Below are 24,118 nucleotides of genomic sequence, written 5' to 3' on the forward strand. Positions count from 1 at the left end.
TGGCAGACGACTGCATGATGCAGGCCGTTATGACAACAAACTAGAGCTTGCCTTGAAGACACAGGTACTATGCCAAGGCCAGCCTCATCACTGGACCTGTCCCCAATCAAATATGTGTGAGATGATTTTGGATGCACTATTAACACTCCACCTCTACTGCAAATTCTGCAGAAATTGTGTGAGAATATTCAAGCTGCATGGGATGGATTATCACAGGACATCGTAAGAGCCTCTACTAATCCATGCCAAGACCAATTGCGTACTAACAGGCACTAGTTCTGTAGGTGTAGCTCAGTAAATATTACCCATATCCGTCTAAATTTTTTTAAGTGTTGATGTTCCTGGTAACCTTTGTCTTCCTGCCGAATATCTTTGCAATCTGACATTTCATTCTGGGGGCTACTATCTTTCTGGCAATGAGTGCACTATAGAAATAGAAGAAAGGAATAAATTCGGATTAAAATATACACAATTCCACCATAAAGGAAATTATACCCAAGAAAACGGAAGTGTAGATCCGCTGATACTGACCACTGCTCCTGAGTTCAGCCTGAACAGAAAGAAGACGACCATCAGCATTTCGAGTTGGATCTACAAGAACCTCCATCACCAACCACACAGTAACTGACCTCAGTAGTTGGTGCAGATGAAGTTGAGTGTCTGGGTCTCAGGCTGACTGACCCACTGCTGCCCTCCACTCAATTCCACTGCTCCAGATCTCTCTCCAGAACCACAGTCTTCTGCCCCGGTCCCATTTCCTGGAGCCCAGTTCTGGTAGCAGATGGAGAACCCACTGACCCAGAACCAGAAGCCCTGTCTGCAGGTGTGACGTAGCCCCAGCCAAACGTGATCAGTGGAGGCTTTCTGAGCCACCTCCTTCACCAAGGACTGGACCTCCTCAGAGTGAACTGAGACCAGGTCCCTATAGTTCTCCCTGCAGTATCTCAGAGCTTCCCACCAGGTCAGAGCCTGATTCACCAACACCAGTTTATCTGGAGATAACAGGACAGAGGTCAGTGAGAAACAACAGACAGCAATTAATGTGTTAAATTGTTAATTAAGTGTATTTTATAATTAATCAGCTCATTGTTGAATCAGTGAATCATGACTCACTCTCTCGACAGACGAAAGAGAGCTTGTTGTCACAGGTCAGATTAGTCCACTGACCATCCTCAGTCACTACGGCACACTGCTGCTGTCTGTTTTTACCATAATAATCTGGTCCAGACCTCCAGTATCGGAATGAGGAGTTACTCTGATCTGACCATTGCCAGGAGTCATAGAACAGACCGATCCAGAAATTATCATTGTTTCGAGATGACACTGATAAATTCCAGATCTCTTGGTTCTCTGTCTGGTTCCTCACAGTGACCAGATCTGTGTAGTGTTCTCTGCAGTAGCTCCGAGCATCAGGCCAGGTCTTTGCCTCATTCATAAATATATATCTGTCAGTGCTGTTCTTTTCTGAAACATTAATTCAGTCAGAATTTAACATTTTCCAGATCCATTTCATGAATAGATAATTTTTTACATTACTCTGAATCTGGGAGTTCTTACCGTCATAATGTAGTGGAGTATGGACAAATATGAATACCAAAGACAGATTTGGACAGATTGAAATGAAGAAATGAAAAGTTTTGAATTAAAACTTCTCCAGTCTGAATAGAACCTTTCCTCTGCGACCAAGTCACATTCCAGAGGACTGTCTGCGCCCGCGGGAGTGCAAAGCCCCACACACACGCACACTCATAAGCTAAGAGCATCAAAGAACCCTTTAAAGTAACACATGGCCCCAACAACCCCGTCTCTCTTTTAACTAACAGGAACTGTCGAGATAACTATTTTATAATACTCTTAAGAGGCAGGAACCTCAAACAAAGAAGAGAGCCTTTACGGCCATTTATGACAATGGCACCTAAATGTCGGCTCCTTATCTCGAGCCCACTAAACAGGGTCAACAAATGTTCAAACCAAAGTGACCTCGAGTGAACTCCCGTGAATCACCAGCCGAAGCACGAATCAACAGCGACACCAAATGGACACTGGCGAAACTACGCCTCGCTCGGAGTCGCTGGAAAACAATAGCGGAAAATAATCAAACTCTGATTATTTGTGTATTAAACCTATGTATTGATGTTACTTTCTGTATCATCAAATCAAATCAAATTTATTTGTATAGCGCTTTTTACAACTGACGTTGTCACAAAGCAGCTTCACAGTTTCAAAACAGAACATTTAAATAAAAGCCCAATGCAAGCAAGCCGAAGGCGACAGTGGCAAGGAAAAACTCCCTCGAGGCTGGAGGAAGAAACCTTGGGAGGAACCAAGACTCACAAAGGGGACCCATCCTCCTCTGATCAAACTATAGATTGAATTTTAAATGATCACCAATGAAGTGTCATTATGCTACATAATAATAATAATAATAATAATAATAATAATAATAATAAGGTGAGCAGCTGGTCTGGTCTGCAGGAGAATCCAGCAAACAGTCTTCCATCAGTGGGCCACCATTCTCTCAGAAAAAAACAGTAAAACAGTAAAAGGGAAGCAGTTAGTTTAGTTGAGTGCAGCAGAGAATAAGAGCATGTGAATATTTTAGTGTAGTGACGGATCAGACTGTAACAGACTGGGAGTAGGGAAACCAGAAGGAGCTCAGGCAAAGACATCCTTTCGTTCCAAGCAAGAGAAATTGTGAGCACATCATCCAGGTTTACCCTGATTCTCCATGTCCATGAGTTCCTGAAACGACAACCTTAAACTAGACAGAGGTTAGTTGCCAAAGGCTAAACTGAACAAGTGTGTTTTGAGCCTAGACTTAAACATAGTGACTGTGTCTGCGTCCCGAACACTAGCTGGAAGATTGTTCCAGAGCTGAGGGGCTTTGTAGGAGAAGGCTTTCCCCCCCGCTGAAGTCTTATGAATTCTGGGTACTAGTAAGAGGCCGGCGCCCTGAGATCTGAGTAATCTTGGTGGTTCATAGTGTGTGATGAGGTCTCGCAGGTATTCAGGGGCGAGACCATGTAAGGATTTATACGTGAGTAAAAGAATTTTGTAATCAATACGGAATTTAACTGGAAGCCAGTGAAGGGCCGATAAGACTGGACTGATATGATCAAATTTTCTAGTCTTAGTGAGGACCCTGGCTGCAGCATTTTGAATTAACTGGAGTTTACTCAGGTTTCTGCTGGAGCATCCTGATAAAAGTGCATTGCAATAATCTAATCTTGATGTAATAAAAGCGTGAATTAATTTTTCCGCATCTGGGAGGGATAAGGAATTTCTTAACTTAGCGAGGTTCCGAAGATGTAGGAAAGCTATTCTTGTAATGTTACCTGTATGCTGATCAAATGATAGATCTGAATCAATTATAACACCCAGATTTTTAGCTGATGAGCTCGGGAGAACAGGGAAGTCAAAATTATGTATTAAATCTGATACCTTATTTATAGCAGGTTTTGGACCTAGAAGGAGAACCTCGGTTTTGTCGCTGTTTAGCAGAAGGAAATTGTATGACATCCAATGCTTCACTTCTTTAACACAGTCCTCCATTTTCTTTAGTGTAGGTTTGTCATCTGGTTTGGCTGATATGTATAACTGTGTGTCATCTGCATAACTGTGGAAGGTAATGCCATGCCTGCTAATAACTCTGCCCAGTGGCAGCATGTATAATATGAATAGTAAAGGTCCTAAAATGGAGCCTTGGGGAACTCCAAATCTCATTTTTGTATGAGTAGAAGAAACATTATTTACGTTTACAAACTGATAGCGATCTGTGAGGTAAGACTTAAACCATGATAGGGCTGTTCCTGTTATTCCAACCATGTTTTTTAATCTTTCTAGCAGAATAGTATGATCAATTGTATCGAAAGCTGCACTGAGGTCTAGTAGAACTAGCATGGATACGCAGCCTCGATCAGAGGCGAGAAGAAGGTCGTTTGTTATCTTAACTAAAGCTGTTTCGGTGCTATGGTGTGGCCTAAAACCAGATTGAAATTTTTCATATATGTTATTCTTATGCAAGTATGACCTAAGTTGTTGGGCCACAACTTTTTCTAAGATCTTAGATATGAAGGGAAGGTTAGAGATGGGTCTGTAATTGGATAGTACACTAGGATCAAGATTCGGTTTTTTGATTAGGGGCTTAATAACTGCTAGTTTAAATGCTTTGGGTATGTGACCTAGTCTAAGGGATGAATTTATGATTGTTAAAATGGGATTGATTATGACTGGTAATACTTCTTTAAATAGTTTTGTTGGTATTGCATCAAGTGTGCAGGTCGTACAATTTGACGAATAGATGATTTTCTCCAGTTCTAGCTGTGGTAGTGGGTCAAAGTCCTCTAGTCTTTCTTCTATGTTTTGTTCTATATCATCCACACCAGATGACAGACAGGCTGGATTTAGTAATATGGTATTTATTGTTTGTCTAATATTTTCAATCTTATTGTTAAAAAAGTCCATAAAAGCATTGCTGGTGTGAATGGCTGGGATCTGTGGATCAGTAGCTGTCCGATTGTTTGTAAGTTTAGAGATTACATTAAAGAGTACTCTAGGATTGTGTTTATTATTTTCAATCAGTGAGGACAGATGTGCTGAACGTGCACTGACGAGTGCCTTTCTATATTGGATAAGGCTGTCTTTCCAGGCACAGTGAAATACTTCCAGTTTAGTCGACCGCCATTTCCGCTCTAATTTCCTTACGGTTTGTTTTAAGGTGAGTGTTTCTTCATTATACCAGGGAGCGAGTTTTTTCTGTTGTAGCTTTTTACGCTTCAGCGGTGCTACACTATCTAAAGTTGATCGAAGAGTGTTATCTAAGTAGTCCGTTAGTCTATCCAGCTCCAGTGGGTCTGCTGGACTACTGACTGAGGTCAATAAATCAGTGATGTTTTCAGTAAATTTAGGGGCTGTAGATGGGGTTAGTGAGCGCTTTAGATAATAATGTGGGCATGTACATTTTTTAATATCTAAACTCAGTTCATATGAAATTAGGTAGTGGTCTGAGACTGTGGAAGACTGAGGGAGAATATTTAGGTTTTTTATGTTCGTGCCCAGGGACAAAACCAAGTCTAGTGTGTGATTACAATAATGAGTAGGACCTGATACATTTTGTGTGAACCCAACAGAATCTATGATTGATGTGAACGCCTTTTTTAGGGGATCATCACTTTTCTCAAAATGAATGTTAAAGTCTCCTACAATTATTAACTTATCACATGACACTGCTAAATTAGCAGCTAGTTCACCAAATTCTTTTATAAATTCTGAATAGGGCCCTGGTGGTCTATAAATGTTTAATAAGGAGATAGTGTTCTTATTTGTGGCGGGGTTAAGTATGTTAATGTACATGATTTCGAAGGAAGTACAGTTGTAACCATGTTTTTGGTTAATAATTAAATTATTTTTGTAAATTATACATAATCCACCGCCTTTGCCTGTCAGTCTGGGGCTGTGTACATATTTATAGCCTGTAGGAGTGGCTTGATTTAGTGCTAAATAATCATCATTTCTGACCCAAGTTTCACTAAGGCATAAAACATCAAGTTTCTGATCCATTATTATTTCATGTATAATGACTGCTTTAGAGTTAAGTGCTCTTATATTGAGTAGGCCAAACTTTAGGTCTGTGGGGATGATACTACCCTCTGTTTCTGATGGTTTAATAGTGATTAGGTTATTGGGGCACGCTGTTTGATATTTTCTGGGTTTAAGTTTGATTCGGGGGACAGACACAGTCTTGATACTGTAACAAATTTTTATATTTCTTAAAGCAAGCTTTGTACATATTCCCTTACTATGGGCAAACAAATGGCCATTATCTGTAAGTGTATCCTTAAAATCACTTACCTGTTCGCTGTGTAATCTACTTGCCTGGTTTGTGCTGGTGGGTGGGGTTAGTCAAGCCTGGCGAAGAACATCCTCGATGTTCCCAGAGAGAACTGCAGAACCTAGACGACTAGGGTGAAGCCCATCCCGGCGGTAGAGGGCAGGACGTTCCCGAAAACACTCCCAGTGGTCGACGTAGTCCACGCCGACAGTGCCACACCAAACCCGGAGCCAGGAGTGGAGTGCGAAGAGCCTGCTGTACGCCTCACATCCTCGTCTGTAGGTGGGTAGGGGGCCGGAGACGACGATCCTGGCGTCCGTCTTCTTCCGAGCGGTATCCAGAAGCGAACGGTAGTGCTCCTTCAGGACCTCGCTGCGGCGGGCGGAAGTGTCGTTCGTCCCCACGTGGAGAACGACGGTGCCGAGATCCTCACGCTGCCGCAGCGCCGAGGGAAGTCGCCTGGCAACATCCAGGACACGAGCACCTGGAAGACAGGACACAGTAGCTTTACTCTTTGTGCCTGAGACTCTTAAATGTCTAACTATAGAGTCGCCGATGATAAGAGTACCGCCCTGTTTAGTTTTCGGTGCAATTGAGGGCCAGGAGCTGAGCACCTCAAACCGGTTAGTAGAGGTGAAGACTGGCTGCGGTAGAGGGGGAGACGACCTCGGCTTCCCACGCCCACGCTGACGCTCCCAGCTCGGGGCTGGAGTGAAGATGGGCGTCCCGGGGAGCCGTCGCGACGGAGGAGCTGGCGTGCCAACGGCCGCGTAGGAGGCATCGCGGGCGGCCTCGAGCCTCGTCTTCTCCCGCTGGAGCTCCGTCTGCTTCTCCAGGAGACGCTGAATTCGGCGGCCCAACTGCTCGAGCTCCGTGCTGAGCCTGGAAAGAGATCGCTCCTCCGCGGTCGCCATAATCAGGAGAGAAGGAGTTATTAATTGAGAGAAGTTATTAATATGAAAACAACAATAATAAAATGGTAGTGGTATTTAACAGTGTACAACTAACACTAAGCACAACTAATAAGGATAAGTTAACAAGGTATTAACAGTAAAGATTTTAAGTAACGAGCTTAGGAACAGTACTAAACAGCAGCAAGCAAACAAACAAACTGAGCGCGCGAACTGTCAGCCGGAAATGACGACACCGAATTTTCACTCTCCTGTCTGTATTCAGGGGGTATTCTGTACCCTCAGATGAATGCCTACCTCCTAATGAAATGTGTATATTGTGGACTGTTTTCTATCATGAAGAGAAATCCTACCTCTGAATAGGATTAAACGAACTAATATACTTTCCCAGCATAGCATCATAAATGGGACGTAAAGATGAAACCTTATGTAACTGTCTGATGTTAATAGTCCAATGTACTCATTGTTATATGTTGATAGCGGGTATAAGAATTTTGATATGAGAAATTCATATTCTTTATGTGAGAATCAATGATTCAAACTCCCTTCGACTCTCTCCCCCTAGCGAGAGTCACGTGAGACTGAACTCGCGTCCAATCAGAAAGAGGACGCCTCCCATTAGGGCGTGACCGCGCCAGCCTTGAAAATAGCAGCTCGACTGCTCACATCCAGTTCGAAGTTTTGAAGAGTCGCGAGGACTCTACAGAAGTAACGGACCACGAAAGAAAGTTGAAAAGAGAGGACGCCGACGACAACAACCACGAGGAGATCCGAGAAACTTTGAAACAACAAAGAAACGCTCTCGTCTCCACGCCGACAACAAACAAAGAAAAACCTCTCAGACTTCAAAAAGCTTACGAGAGACGTCTCGAAATTAGCTAAGAGTATGAAGTTTTACTAATACGTCGAGTAATTTGAATATCTTCTTTTCTTTTAATCGTGTTTATGTCTTATAACCCAATCTAAGTTTAATCTCACAACTGATCGAAGCAGGTGAACTTATTCATGGCCAGAGTAAGGAAACACTGCCGATACATCAGAAGTCTTAGAATAAGTGAGTTTATTGAAGCGGTTTCAGTTCTGGAGCTGCCATAACTAGCGAACCGCTCGTCCAAAACGTCCATATTTTGGACTCTCGCACTCCGGACCGAAGGCCGAAGAGAGGATACTGCCGCCTGCGTCATCACACTCCGGGTACGCCCGAGACAACTCAATCAACGAAGAAAAACCTCCACGCTAAACCAGCCTGGATACTTCGGCGGTAAGAACCGCGAGACTAAGTGAGACGCCTCCATTCCCAGGACTTCAAAGAGCCTCTGCATCCAAACGGGTGGTGAAAATCGACGAAAAAGTAAGCTAAACTTATGCATTTCCAGAGCTGAAACCGAATTAAGTTCTTGATAAATTTTGTTTTAATTAAACCTTAGCTAGTAACTTCAGTCACAAATTAAAAACGCCTAGCTCACCTTTAAGTTCGAATTAGTTCCCCCTGCCGGACACAGTGAGATTACAAGGTTGTGCTATGTTAATTAAATACTTCTCTTTATTAATAAAACTCTCATTATTTGAAATCACAGTGTGTGCAGTTTGTTCATTAGAATTTCTGAAAATCCGGAAGAACTCATTTAGCATGATTATTATTCATTCTCAAACTAATTATTAATGTTCTAATTGCTTAAACCAATTATAAATCTTAATTAATTTCATTAAGTCAAATATCAGAGGTTGAAGGAGTTTGAATAAAGTCAAGGCTATAAAACAAATTATAAAATTATATGTATATGTATTTGTGGTGTACCTTACTACACTACATATACAGACCATTATAAATTTTTGGCGCCCAACGTGGGGCCGGAAAAAGGCTTTTTAATGAACAAACTAAACACTGAAACAATATCAGCTTGGGTTTATGAAATACTTTACGCTGTTGTGTTACTGAATAACGATTGAGATTCAAAGCTTGATGTGGGTAATTTCGTGTTGTGTTTGTTACTGCTGAAAAACTGTTCTGTGATATATATACCGGTTAGAAAATAAGCTTGGTTGTTTTTGAAAGAGCGCGGCTCTGCGCCATTTTGCATGCATTAAATTGAGGCCTGGGCACGTCTAAATAGCGCGAAACTCCGCTTTTAAGACTTTGCCTTCGGTTCGACCCCTTGGCCACGAATCCCGGCGAGAGACCACCGAACCGAATACCCCCGTTCGTTTTAAACTGGGTCGCTACCAGCGTTAATAACGAGATCGCGCGCTAGGCGATTGGGAGGTTATTAGACAGCCGAAAATACGGCTTGTGTGAAGAGCTATCTGCTCTTGTCAGCTGTTCCAGTTAAACTGAACGCGTATTCAGAAAGGAACGAACCCCTTTGAAGGGGCGGAGCTGAAACTAAGGAGGGAAATTCAAAACGCCCCCAAAACAGAGGAAGACAAATTCCCTCTTGTGGTATAAGTGCGTAATTGCAGGGAAAATTACTTCATAACTAGCGTCTATTGAAGCGTGTCCCCCGTGCTCCTCCTTGTGGTCAAGTGGTGCTACCCTTGACGTTTGATTCCCGTACACCCTCTAGTGGTTGGGAGGTTGTCCGCCGAGATAACATAAGTGTTTAGCAGCCCTCTGGTGTTTAAAAGTTGTCATTACAGATGAAATTCTTTTAAAATACCTTAGTGTAAAATCTCTGTTCCCCTTTTAAAATTTTAATTTTTTTTTGATAGAGTATCTGAGCGTTTAAAATGTTTATTCCATTTTAGATTTTAATCTGATAACGCCCTCTAGTGTTGAAACTTCCCGCTACAGTGGAAATTCCCACTTGTGTTACTGTGTCTGCTGGTGCCCTGTTGATTGGGATTCCCACCAGCGCCGACTGGTGTGCATTGCTGCTATTGCATTGTAACTTGCTTGTCGCCCTCTGGTGTCCTAGTCTGGTATTACAATTTAAGTTCAACTTAAATACTGAAGCTCGCTGTTGCCATTCAGACTTACCTTCAGTACCCTCTGGTGGAGAAAACTTGCTATCGCAATTGAAATTGTCGACCAGTTCACACTGATAAGACCTGGTATCACAGCTCTAGTGGCTGTCTCTAAACTCTGCACATCTGAATAATTACAAGTAAGGGCTTGGAAGCATAATAAGTTGATACAACTACAGCAGACAGTGTGCTGTAATTAGAGATTGACACTCTAACGCGATACCAGAGCACAAACGCAGTTAACAGATAGAGTCTATTGATTTCGCTGTTCTTAATAATTCTTTAATTTGGAAGATTCTTTTACTTTCATAATTCCTTAATTGGAAATTATATGCAATAATAAATTTCACTTAATTTAAAATTCCTTCATCCAAATTTTTCGACAATTCTTTAATTCAAAATTTTTAATAATTTTAATTATTGAAAATTTTTTTTTATATTTTTTTTCTTCTCTCTCTTCTTGTATTCACTTGCGCATAGCAACTTTCACTCCACTCTCTCATACTAACAGACTTCCCTTAGAGATTCACAAGTTAACTCTAACACCATACATACTAGCAGTTACTCTTAGAGCACTCGATACAGGTGAATTTAGTTCAGATTTAGTTAGAAAAGGGATTAAACGGAATTAATCCTAACTAAATAGAAGTAAGTTACACCTCGCGGTCAAAACACAGCTAACATGGCAGAAGGGACTTTTTCCTCGGAAGTATATATAGAAGGTTTGTGGGATGAGGCATTCTCTGTTCTGACCAGCATCACCAGTGATGTGATGCCTGGATTCGCAGAGACTGTGCAGAAGACCTCCCTGGTCGGCCGTGACCACATGGTGGCTAAGTGGGTAGAGAACCACTTAACCCACATGGCCAAGGGCAAGTCCCTAACGGAGGCATTAGGTCAAATAGCCATCCTCGCTTTAGTACAGCTCAGAGCCAGCGAACGTGAGCTTGAGGTATCAAGGCGACAGCAGGCAAAGGTAGAGGCAGAGCTAAGTCGACTTCAAAGCGAAATAGCTGAAGGGAACACACTGCCCCAGGTCACACCTGATGTGCCACCTAGTGCCGCTACAGAAAGACAAGGCCAGCAGGAAGATAGTGAGGATCAGGAACCAGACTCAGGGACCGTAACCTTTAGAGCTGCTGCAGCACCTCCTCTGGTATCAACGGGTATTTCCCCTTCCCCTGTGTCTCCTGTCAGTCGTCCCTTACAACGCCCTGCTAGACCCAGAGCACTGCAACCCAGTGTCTGGTCCCCTCAACCTTTACCCTCTCATGGTCCCTCATACAAGGACCTAGATAAAATCGCGCGTAATATAACCCGCTTTGATCCCAAACCTGACGGTTCTAATGATATCTTTTCCTACCTAAAAGATATTGACTTCTACCTCCAAAGGTTCCCCGGGATCACCATAGATGACAGACTATATGTGATTAAACTGACCTCCAACCGAGACGTCAGCAATTTCATTGAACGTCAGCCAGACTATGTAAAAGCGCGATATGATGTGCTGTGCCAAGCCTTGGAGGAAGAATTCTCCAATCACCTGTCACAGACCGGACTGGCCGCTGCTTTGAATATAAAACAGCAACGCCAGGAATCCCCTCAGCAATATTATAACCGACTCAGACAGGCTTACTTCGGACCTAGGAATGACTCCGGAATGGAGGAAGAGTTAAATTTCAAATCACTATTTATCCAAAACCTCCATCCCCACACCAGTCATCAGTTGGGAGTCTCAGCTTGCCCTCGCACCCTGTCTAGCAGACAGCTGCGTGATTTAGCACTCAGAGGTTTCCTAAAATCCCAACAAATCCCCAACAGACGGTCCGAAACACCCCAAGTCTTCAATGTCGACTCCAACTCCCCACATTTAGAGTTAGAAGGTGCCACCCAGGCCGATCCACAAAGATCCGCCCTGGACCCTTCCTCCACTCCGTGGACCAGTGAGGGCCCGAAACCTCATCCGCCCTCACACCAATACAAGCGCTACCCTCCTCGCAGGCCAGACAGAAATCACGACAAAGATTTCTGGAACCCTCGGGACAGGGCTGGGTATGGTCGTAACTATTACCCTGTAGAAAACCGCGGTGCGGGCCGTGGAAAACCATCACATCCCCATAAGGGATATGAGCGAACAGCTCCGAACCAGCTTTCTGATTCCTATAGAGAAAAGAAAGAGAAATACTGGTATCAAAATAAAGAAAATCACGCTAAAGACAAGCTTAAAGGCACGGAACTCAGCTCTAAGGAGTTAGAGGACATCCGCCGAATGCTTGCAATGATTTGCAAAGAGAAAAAGAAAAAACCTGACGTTCTTTCTATCACCTCTGTGCGGTCTAACCCAAAGCCATCCTCTAACACTCCAGAAATGTTAGAGAGTTATGTAGGAGAAGTGACAAGCGAAGCTCCGTCTTGCAGCGCACCGTGCGATCTCCTCGTGACCCAAACAAACACTGAAAACCCGATGATACACGGGGGTGACTTGCAACCACCCTCCAGTGCTGTTTTGGTTGTTCAGTTAGACGGTAAAGAAGGTTTAACGCCAAATGACCCCTCAGTCATTGAAGGCGACACACCCGTCCGACAATTCATGGGACACCTAACAGAGAAAGGGGTTGCACGCAAATTCTACTTGTCCACCATTGTGGAGAGAAGGCTAGTACATGAGGCCCTGTTGGACACTGCATCAGATGTCACGCTCATGTCTTCCGCCTTGTTCCACCAGGTTCGAGCCATTGCGCGGCGTGAAAATCGCGAGATACAGCTCCAAAACTGTTCTCTTAAAATTCAGCCGTATTCACATGCAGGCCTCACTATCCAATCTATGGCACTAATACACTTAGCCATTGGACCAATGACTTTAGTGCATCCAGTCCATGTGTCTCCTCTCGAAACAATTCCCTTCCTCATCGGCAAAGATCTCCTTAATCGCTTCGAACCACTGATTGACTTCAAAAGGTCAAAGATCTGGGCACAAGTGCGTGAGCCTCTACCCATCTGCACCCCACACCACCGGGAAGCTCAGTGTTGCCGTCTCGAAATCCGGCCTGAATCAATAGGAGATCCACCAAGCCAGATCCCTCACTTCGAGGAAGAGGAAACTGAGCCCATGGCAGCCACGCCAGAGACAGCAGTCTCTCCCTGGCCCCCTAGTGCCATGTTAGAACAACGGAACACATTCCTGTGCACTTTCACACAGCCGTCCACAACAGACGCTCCCGGCCTTCCCATCGTGAATGGTCTCACAATGCAGGACTATCATGTAGACAATGCAGTTCTGGCTCTATGGACCGACCAGTCCGCCATAAGCCAAACCCTCTTTAACACTCTGCGCCTCACTCAACCAAACATTCCTTTGGTGAGCAGTCCTTGTCGTTTTCCTCTTAACCTGACATCAAAAGCAATGTCACCCACTGATGGAATTTGCGCTTTAACCGTCCAGTGGAACAAAAGGGTAATCACCCATTATTTCTTAGTCGTCCCTAACTTGCCGCACGACGTTTACATTGGAAGTGACTTCTTGGTGCGCCTCGACGTCCACGTAGACACCCTCAATGGCGTGCTGTGGTCTTTGACTGATGTTTCAACGGAAACCTGGTCCTCTGATCTCAGCAACCTAGGCTCAGGACAAACTATTCCCGAGGTATGTCAGGTCACTAACCAAGGTTCACTTGTGGTACCTGCGAACGCAGCAAATGTACCCATCCGCTTAGTCATGCGACCTGGCCAACACTTAAGCCACACGCATGCACTTTTCCAACCGTCACCTCAGTTCTTCGAACTAGGCCTCACCCTCGAAGCCACACCTTTGGTGGAGACGCGAGCAAGATCCACCTATCTATTCGTACGGAACGAAACCACTCAACCCTTAACGATCCCTCACTCATCCCCTCTGGGTTGGTTAGTCAGTACGAAATTCCATGACTTTGAGTTGCGAATTCCGATCATAGGACCAATGCCTGAATCCCTGCTTCTTGACCATGCAGAATCAAAGGTGTTCTACACTCATCCGACGCGAGCTGTTGCTCTCTTCTCAGCTCTGGACATGAGTAACGACGCCATTTGCAGGATAGATCTCGCTGACGACAATCAAATGACGATCACGGTTCTTTCCATAGATTCATCCCCGGAATCCTCCCGGGAACCATCTCTTCTTCCCGAAGCAGGAGAAAACACTTCAAATCCACGTACTTCGAAAGAACTATCTGACTCCGAATTTCGTATCCAAGTCGAACAAGTTCTAAAGGAGGCCGACGCCCTCCAAAGCAAAGAAGAACGTGAGAAACTCTGTGAAGTGCTCCTTAAATATCAAAAATCTTTTTCCAAAGATTCAACGGACTGTGGTCTCACTGACATTCATTCAGTACGCATTCCCACTCGTCCAGGAGCACCACCCACGTTTGTCCGCCAATACAAAATTCCGTTGGCATCCTATGAACCGGTACAAGAAATCATTGATGACTTGCTGGAAAAGGGCATAATTCGACCCTGTAACAGCACGTACTCGGCACCATTATGGCCCGTCATAAAACCAAATGATAAATGGCGCTTAACCATCGACTATCGGAAACTAAATCAACAAGTTCCCTTGTCTCGATGGCCGATGACACAATTGGAGCAAGAACTTCCCTCGGTCCGAAACGCTAAATACTTTTCCACCATCGATGTAGCCTCTGGCTTCTGGACCATCCCGGTGCAAGCAGAAGACCAACACAAGCTCGCTTTCACTTTCGCAAACCGACAGTACACATTCACTCGGTGCCCTTTTGGATATGCCAACTCACCCGCGGAGTTTAATATTTTCTTAAACAAAGCATGCCCTGATGCCCGCGAGCGAGGCACCCTCATATATGTGGACGACATACTCATGCGTAACCACTCCCTACAGGCACACATTGACGAGATTGATCATGTTCTTGACCAGCTTACAACAGCAGGTGCGAAAATATCACTCTCCAAATGTCAGTGGTGCAGAACAAAAGTGAATTACGTCGGTCTGCTCGTAAGCACTGATGGTGTTGAACCACAAGTGAGTCGAGTGCAAGGGGTAACAAACCTCGCAACACCCACCAACCTTAAGGAACTCCGCAGTTTCTTAGGAGTATGCAACTACTCACGACAATTCATAGAGAACTACGCGGACCTAGCTCGCCCACTTTATGACCTCCTGAAAAAGGATACTCCGTTCACCTGGGGCGAAGCCCAGGAACACGCCATGCAGGCACTGAAATCGAAACTGTGCACGGCTCCATGCCTTGCCTATCCTGACAGTAGCAAAGAATTCTACCTAGAAGTAGGGTTCTCGGACCACTGTCTCAGCTCCGGTCTGTATCAATTACACGACAGAGACAAACGTGTCATAGCCTATGCTAGTAAAACTATGCTGGCTGCCGAAAACAAATACAGTGACTGCGAAAAAGCACTACTAGCAACAGTGTGGGCAGTCAAACATTTCTCCAACTACCTAGGTGGTCAGAAGGTGATTGTTGAAACTCATCATCAACCAGTCACTTTCCTAAACAGCCAACGAATTCGAGAGGGTGTAGTAACTAACGCTCGAGTAGCATCCTGGCTAATGGCTCTCCAAAGCTTTGACTTAGAGGTGCGTTACGCGCAAAACTACAAGAGCCCCCTAGGCACAGGCCTTGCTTCCTGCAGGCGATGCGAAGGAAACATTCCTTCCCAAGTGCCACAAACTCCAGGAACCCTCTTACCCACCGTGGCTAACCACCACTATTTCGATCCTAACACATGCAAAGACCTTGTCACTGCGTATGTAGATGGTTGTTCGTTCCGCCGAGAACACACCCTGATGGCAGGGGTGGGGATTATCGGAATAAACGGATGGCCTCACGAACCCCTAAGTTTCAAATTGGGTGCTCAGTCCTCCCAATATGCTGAAATAGCAGGAATTCTCATCACAATCCAGTCTGCGGTCCAGAAAAGAGTAAAAACGTTGGTGATCTGCACAGACTCCAACTACGCGCGCCTAAGCTTCACATGCCACTTGAGACTGTGGAAAACCAACAACTACACCACGTCAAACAAAAAGCCAGTTAAACACAAAGAGCTTTTCGCGGCATGCGAACACTTGGTAGACACGCATGACCTGCAGATCTACTGGAAGAAAGTGAAAGGTCACTCCCGAGTCCCGGGAGATGACAAAGAATTCAATGATCAAGCAGATAGCTTAGCCAAACAAGGGGCCCGCGAAGGCACATCGTGGACATTCTATCCCTCCCTTTTTCCAAACCCACCCGACATCGAAGTCCTAGCTGTCACACGGTCTCGAACAGTAACGAAGGCGTCGCCTGACAATGCCAAAACTACCATTGTCTCTATTAACCCTGCTTTTTCGGACGCTGACTTAGTTGCTCTCCAAGCTCGAGACCCATCCATTTCTAAAGTGCTTAGCCACATCTCTGACCCATCTACTAATCCCATCGCAGCACAAGATCTTGACACCATACCAGGCCTTAAAGACCTATACGGCGCCAGAGCGTCCCTCCAAGTCGTCAAAGACTTGCTAGTTCATGCCACTGACTCGCACACTTCACCTACGTTCGTGGTTCCTCAGTGCCACAGGGGGGTGATGCTGATGCACGCCCATGACTCCCCATCTGCGGGACACAAAGGGGTCAAAGCAACACACCATGCGCTCAGGCAGGTGGCATATTGGCCCCACATGGTAAAAGATGTGGCTGACTATATTAAAGGCTGTCTGGTATGTTGCCAATTTCAACCCTCAAATCCTCTTCATAGAGCCCCCTTGCAAAAGAAGGGATTATCCTTCCCTTGGTCAAACCTCCAGATAGACTGGGTTGGACCACTCACTCGAACAGTAAGAGGTAACAAGTACTTCCTCACAGTCACGTGTGCATTCACTAAATGGGTAGAATGCCTCCCCGCACCGAATGACACAGCGCTAACCACTGCATACTTACTGATGAACCATGTCTTCTCACGGTTTGGCCTACCCAGCCGTGTCGACTCTGACAGAGGGACACATTTCACAGCCGAGGTCATGCAGCAGCTCTGGCAACTCTTAGGAGTAAAAGCCAGCCTTCACATTAGCTACCATCCTCAAAGCTCAGGTCAGGTAGAACGAGCCAACCGAACTGTTGTTAGCATACTGAAAAAGTACGTAGCAGCAAACCAACGAGACTGGGATGTCAAACTCCCCCTCGTACTGATGGCCATACGGGCGACCCCACACGACGCGGTCGGGGTCTCACCCTTTGAGTTGATGACAGGGAGACAAATGACTCTGCCTCTACATCTGTTATATCAGCCAGGTGAAGCTAGCATAGCCGTAGCCTACACCACTCATCAGTATATGGAAGACCTGCAGAAACACCTCAAAGCTACTTTCGCCTTTGCCCAGCAGAAACTGGAAAGAAGTGCAGAAGGTCGCAAAGCGTACTACGATCACAAAGCATCCCACGATGAACTCCAAATAGGGGACAAAGTATGGTACTACATCTTTGTCCAACCTGTTGGAAGGTCGCGAAAAACAGGGGGGAATTTGGCCCGCAAATTCCTACCCCGATGGTCCGGTCCCTATAAGATAACAGACAAACTGTCCCCCGTTGTGTACAGGATCAAAATAAACAAAGCTCGGGGCAGTACCGAATTCAAATGGGTCCACCGCAACCAAATCCGACCACACACAACCCCCATGGGACTTGTAGGGGATACTAACGCTTGTGTTAGATCATAAACGACAGAACCAAAGGCAGGAAGGGTGTTAGTTAACAAACAACTATAACCTTCTACTCACACCTTAGTTCTCCTATTCCTTTTCTCTTTTTCTCTCACTCTTTAGCAGGCAACGAGCTTCTAACCAGACTGAGGACGCTCAGGGTGCAAGACCCTAGTCCCTCATCGTCAATTATTATAAAGTGTTTACCCTAGGAAAATTTTATCAAAAGGAGGGTATCGCGAAAATTTTATAATTTGTCTAAACGACTCGCCGTAAATACCCTAAATCTAACCATGAGCATCTCTTCCGGTAGGATGGCCCCGCTGCTCATTCTCCTGATCGTCGGCTCCCTAGGAACCGCCGTGCTCCCTGAAGTGATCGAACCAGGTCCTGACTCAGGAATAATACTGAAAGACCAGCCGGGACTGCTAATCACTAATTGCCGCCTCCATACCCAGAGAGTATTTGTACGGTTGAATCCCGCCGAAGCGTGTAGCAAAAACCTACCGATAACCACTCTGCAGACTGGCCGGAATGGAGTTAGATGGACTGAGGAAGCTATCAGCCATGCTGAAGCAGACGTAACTCACATGCTCCGCCAGCTACAAAAGTTTACCGTGACGCAATCAGAACTAAATGGTTTTAATAAACGACCTAAACGCTTCATAGGCGGATTGCTAATGGCAGCTGCAACTGTGGGATCACTACTGAGTCTCGGAACGTCCGCCGTCAATGCCGTCAATATAGCCACTGTCAAACGTCAAGTAGGGAAATTACAAGCTGAAATTCCGAACATTAAAACCCAATTAGACAAACAGCAGCAGCACCTGCAAACAATTGGGCAAACCCTACGTGGCACCGTCGTAGTGCTCAACGCTCACAGTGTCGCCTTGAACAAAACGCTCCAGACAGTTAACTCCATGCTTTCAGTAGTACAACTTGACCTTGCCCACATCCAGCTTGTGAATATGTTATTGTCTGATATGCTACAAGAAATCAGCTCCTCGGTAGATAGCCTAGCCATGGGGAGAATTCCTCCCTACCTGGTGCCTCTATCCTTAGTACAGGAGATTTTATCCACAGCAACTCGAGAAGTAGTTACTGACCTCCAGGCCCACCTAGCCTATACCCTAGGCAGCGCCATCCCAATTTATGTTAATCCTCAAGACCGAGAATTAGCATTCATTATTAACCTTCCCATAATGGCGCCTGAAAACATATACCGTTTGAAAGATGTTGTTAACGTTGGTTTCTGGCAAGATTCTGCCTACGTTCGTGTGAAAACAACATCTCTTGTAGCATACCAAGACGATAACCCTGACCTATATCTGGTACCCAATTTGCTTATGTGCACACTCACTAAAGACATTCACTACTTGTGCCCTAGCAAACCTTTCATTCGTGACAGCGCAAATGGGATCTGTGGCCTTAAGCCTATGATGAGTAATACTCAATGCCCGGTAGTCATTACGCCCCGACGTTTGGTAACCAGTACTCAAGCTGAAATTGTTGGAAATCGTTGGTTGGTTAACACCCCCTTTAGAGAGGCCCTACTAACCTATGATCAACATGACACCTCAGAAAGGGTACTCCTTCCTAGCCGAACCTTCTGGGTAGACGTCCCTGTAAACGCAATCTTACATGTAGGAGACCTGGCCCTGTATCACCTAAACCCTGACCAATATGAGAGCGACATAGAAATCTCAGAGTTCTTCTCCAAACACACCATCGAGCTAGATACTAAAACACTAACTCGCCTAGAATATGAGGGAACCCAAGTCATTGACCTAACCCCCATAGATAACACTCTTAGAGAACTGTCGTCTCAACCCCTATGGCCAGTTCAGCCTGTCACCTATGCATGGTCCACCCCGGACACCTTACTAGTTACCCTGGTAGGATTAGGATATCTTTTGACCTTTGGTATAGCTTGGTTCTATTTCAAACGCACTCAAGCCCTCCAGAGCAGGTTAGAAACTTGGTCTAATAAAATGGTCAAATTCGTTAGACATAAAAGAGCCCAGAGAGGTGAACCCCCAAGTTTTAGATATGAAGCCGAAGGCCATGTCGAAGAATCAGCTCTTGAGGTTGCGTTTGAACAAGACCTACCCCTAAATAATTAGGATCCCTTCAGCATGCAAACATACACATTCCATATACACCCATACACTAATAGGAATACATCAGCTCTGGAAATGTGTTTGAATATGCTTGCTGACCTCACCTTCCTCCACAGCAAAAGTTCTTTTCAGCTCCATGATCCCTGACGAACCATAAAACTGAAAAGAAAGGGGGGAATGTAGTGGAGTATGGACAAATATGAATACCAAAGACAGATTTGGACAGATTGAAATGAAGAAATGAAAAGTTTTGAATTAAAACTTCTCCAGTCTGAATAGAACCTTTCCTCTGCGACAAAGTCACATTCCAGACTGTCTGCGCCCGCGGGAGTGCAAAGCCCCACACACACGCACACTCATAAGCTAAGAGCATCAAAGAACCCTTTAAAGTAACACATGGCCCCAACAACCCCGTCTCTCTTTTAACTAACAGGAACTGTCGAGATAACTATTTTATAATACTCTTAAGAGGCAGGAACCTCAAACAAAGAAGAGAGCCTTTACGGCCATTTATGACAATGGCACCTAAATGTCGGCTCCTTATCTCGAGCCCACTAAACAGGGTCAACAAATGTTCAAACCAAAGTGACCTCGAGTGAACTCCCGTGAATCACCAGCCGAAGCACGAATCAACAGCGACACCAAATGGACACTGGCGAAACTACGCCTCGCTCGGAGTCGCTGGAAAACAATAGCGGAAAATAATCAAACTCTGATTATTTGTGTATTAAACCTATGTATTGATGTCACTTTCTGTACCCTCAGATGAATGCCTACCTCCTAATGAAATGTGTATATTGTGGACTGTTTTCTATCATGAAGAGAAATCCTACCTCTGAATAGGATTAAACGAACTAATATACTTTCCCAGCATAGCATCATAAATGGGACGTAAAGATGAAACCTTATGTAACTGTCTGATGTTAATAGTCCAATGTACTCATTGTTATATGTTGATAGCGGGTATAAGAATTTTGATATGAGAAATTCATATTCTTTATGTGAGAATCAATGATTCAAACTCCCTTCGACTCTCTCCCCCTAGCGAGAGTCACGTGAGACTGAACTCGCGTCCAATCAGAAAGAGGACGCCTCCCATTAGGGCGTGACCGCGCCAGCCTTGAAAATAGCAGCTCGACTGCTCACATCCAGTTCGAAGTTTTGAAGAGTCGCGAGGATGTTAATTAAATACTTCTCTTTATTAATAAAACTCTCATTATTTGAAATCACAGTGTGTGCAGTTTGTTCATTAGAATTTCTGAAAATCCGGAAGAACTCATTTAGCATGATTATTATTCATTCTCAAACTAATTATTAATGTTCTAATTGCTTAAACCAATTATAAATCTTAATTAATTTCATTAAGTCAAATATCAGAGGTTGAAGGAGTTTGAATAAAGTCAAGGCTATAAAACAAATTATAAAATTATATGTATATGTATTTGTGGTGTACCTTACTACACTACAATAACACACAAAAGGGTGTGTTTTATTACACTGGTCATCATTCCATTGTCCAGGATTTTTCCACATTGTAACGCAGTACTCTATCCCTCCATAGTTGTTTGGATTTCCACTGTCCCAGTTCCTGTACTCCTCTCCCTCACTGTAGAGACCTCCATCAGCCAGAGACCACAGCCATCTCCCAGTGTTCCCTCTGTTTAGACCGATCCACACTGAGCTGGTAGTTTTATCTTTGAGAGTCGTGTTCAGGTCCTTCATCTCCTCCATGTTGTTGACGGTGGCCAGATCAGTGTATTTCTGTCTGCAGTAGCTCTGAGCTTCAGTCCAGTTTTTATTCTCATTCACAAAAACGTACCGATACGAAGTGTATGCAGATACCCCACACACAGCTGTGGAGAACACGAGAAGGACTGATTTGTAGAGATCATTTACAGATATTTATTGGTGGATGTGTTAAACTCAGAACCAGTTCTAACACTGGATCAGTTCAGAAACTAGTGGCTAATCTCCAAGTAGATGCCCAGGCAGCAACATGTTCTAGGAGCCAAACTTAACCAACACCTAAACGTCTCTTAATGTGGAAATAATAATCAATACTTTATTTGATACAAATACAGCAGAAATGGCATAAAGTACCATATAGTTTTATTCTCAACAATTAACCCTTAGACACTCACTCCCTCACTCATTCACTCCCTCACTCACACACACACACTCACACACACACACTGACCTGATAACTGGAGGATGATGGAAACCCACTTCAGATCCATTTCTAAAAGTAAATACATGTCTTTATTTACATTTTCCTGAACATCAAAGTGTAAATGTATATTTCACACAGAGAAATAATGTGATTGTTATGAGGTTAATAAAAAGAGAGAACACTTGTCAAATATTATTATGGCAAATTGTCATAAGCCACGAGTGTTATTTAAAACCATTGACTCTGTTCTTAAGGCCCCTCAGCCTGTCTGTTTGGAACCATCTCCTGACATGTGTAATGACTTTCTGCACTTTTTTATTGATAAGATTGTTACTGCAAGAGCTCTTATCACAGCTCCTGCTGTTGACCCCTCTGACTCTGCCCCTTGCTTGGCTGTGTTTGATAGGTTTGAGCCGGTGACTCTGTCGCACTTGGAGGCTGTGGTGGGCCATTTAAAGCCCTCAGGTTCTCCTTGTGATGTTTTGCCTCCTCACTTTCTAAAAGAGATTTTTCATACTATAGGGCAGTAGGTTCTGGCCATTATTAACAGCAGCCTGTCTTCTGGTGTTGTTCCTATGAGTTTTAAACATGCTGTAGTACAACACCTGCTCAAGAAACCTGGCCTCGACCATACAGTACTGGCTAATTATAGGCCTATTTCCAAGCTGCCTTTTATTTCAAAGATCTTGGAGAAAGTTGTTTATGCTCAACTGAAATTATTTTTGGATGAGCATAATATCCTGGAGGTTTTTCTGTCTGATTTTAAAACCTTGCATAGTACAGAGTCAGCGTTGCTCAGGGTTTTCAATGACATTCTCCTGGCCAATGATTCTGGGGACTATGCAATTCTTGTGCTGCTGGATCTAACTGCTGCTTTTGACACAGTGGATCACAACATTTTAGTTTCCCGCTTGCAGCATCTAGTTGGCATTTGTGGTAGTGCTTTGGAATGGTTTAGGTCCTATCTGACGGACAGAACTTTGTGTGTTAGTTTTGCTGGCTCAGAATCCTCCTCAGCTCCCCTATCATATGAAGTTCCACAGGGCTCAATCTTAGGACCCCTCCTTTTCTCACTTTATCTGCTCCCATTGGGCTCTATCTTGAGAAAACATGGGATTGCATTCCACTGTTACGCTGACGACAGCCAGATATATGTCCCTTTAAAGAAGAAAGATGCTTTCTCGATTAAACTACTGTTGTTATGTCTCAATGACATTAAAGACTGGATGGCTTTAAATCTTTTACATTTTAACGAAAACAAAACAGAAGTGATGTTGTTTGGTCCCAGTGGGCCCTGTGAAGCCCCTCCAGTTGATTTGTGCCCCTTGACTTTGTATGTGAAGCCAACTATCTTAAATTTGAGTTTTAAGATGGACAGTGATTTTAAATTGGACCGCCAAATAGGCACAGTAGTTAGGTCCAGCTTTTTCCACCTGAGGCAGCTGGCAAAGGTGAAGCCATTTCTCACACATGAGCACTTTCAAACAGTAATGCATGCCTTCATCACATCCTGTCTGGATTACTGCAATGCACTGTATTTTAGAGTCAGCCAGTCCTCCCTCAGACGTCTCCAATTGGTGCAAAATGCTGCTGCCCGACTTTTAATGGGCTCGTGTAAGAGGGAACATATAACTCCCATTCTGGCCTCTCTCCACTGGTTGCTTGTGCATTTTAGAGTACATTTTAAGATTCTCTTATTTGTTTTTAAATCTTTAAATGGACTCGCCCCACCTTACCTCACTGAGCTGCTACATCCCCACGTCTCTGCTCGGTGCCTCAGGTCAGCTGATCAGCTGCTCCTGGAGGTGCCGAGGTCAAAACGTAAGCTCAGAGGAGATACAGCTTTTTCAATTGCTGCGCCAAAACTGTGGAATAGCCTGCCATTACAGATTAGGCAGGCTTCTTCACTTTCGGTTTTTAAAACTTATCTTAAAACCCATTTTTATTCCTTGGCTTTCAACCCAGCATGAGACTTTTGTTTTGTTTTATTAGTTTTATTATTGTTGTTTTAATTTAAGTTATTTATTTTTCCTTATTGGGTGGCACGGTGGCGCAGCAGGTAGGTGTCGCAGTCACACAGCTCCAGGGGCCTGGAGGTTGTGGGTTTGATTCCAGCTCCGGGTGACTGTCTGTGAGGAGTTGGTGTGTTCTCCCCGTGTCCGTGTGGGTTTCCTCCGGGTGCTCCGGTTTCCTCCCACAGTCCAAAAACACATGTTGCAGGTAGATCCGTAGGTGTGAGTGTGTGAGTGAATGTGTGTGTGTGTCTGTGTTGCCCTGTGAAGGACTGGCGTCCCCTCCAGGGTGTATTCCCGCCTTGCGCCCGATGATTCCAGGTAGGCTCTGGACCCCCCGCGACCCTAAATTGGATAAGCGGTTACAGATAATGGATGGATGGATTGATGGTTATTTTATTTTGTTTTT

The 24,118-nt window shown here is 44.5% G+C and overlaps 1 protein-coding gene across 1 annotated transcript in view; it reads right to left on the reverse strand.

The window, feature by feature from the left end:
- Positions 1–630: 630 nt before the first annotated feature.
- The window catches only part of LOC136678864 (C-type mannose receptor 2-like), a 28,225-nt gene continuing 4,737 nt past the window's right edge, over positions 631–24,118 (reverse strand). The window contains exons 2-6 of the mRNA XM_066657035.1: positions 20,981–21,380; positions 6,055–6,712; positions 1,972–2,071; positions 1,114–1,464; positions 631–992 (exon numbers count right to left, since the gene is read on the reverse strand). Coding sequence (XP_066513132.1) covers positions 631–992; positions 1,114–1,464; positions 1,972–2,071; positions 6,055–6,712; positions 20,981–21,380 — 1,871 coding nt within the window. The remainder of the gene's footprint in view (positions 993–1,113; positions 1,465–1,971; positions 2,072–6,054; positions 6,713–20,980; positions 21,381–24,118) is intronic.

The sequence above is a fragment of the Hoplias malabaricus genome, chromosome 2, assembly GCF_029633855.1.
Source record: "Hoplias malabaricus isolate fHopMal1 chromosome 2, fHopMal1.hap1, whole genome shotgun sequence".
Taxonomy (NCBI): Eukaryota; Metazoa; Chordata; class Actinopteri; order Characiformes; family Erythrinidae; genus Hoplias; species Hoplias malabaricus.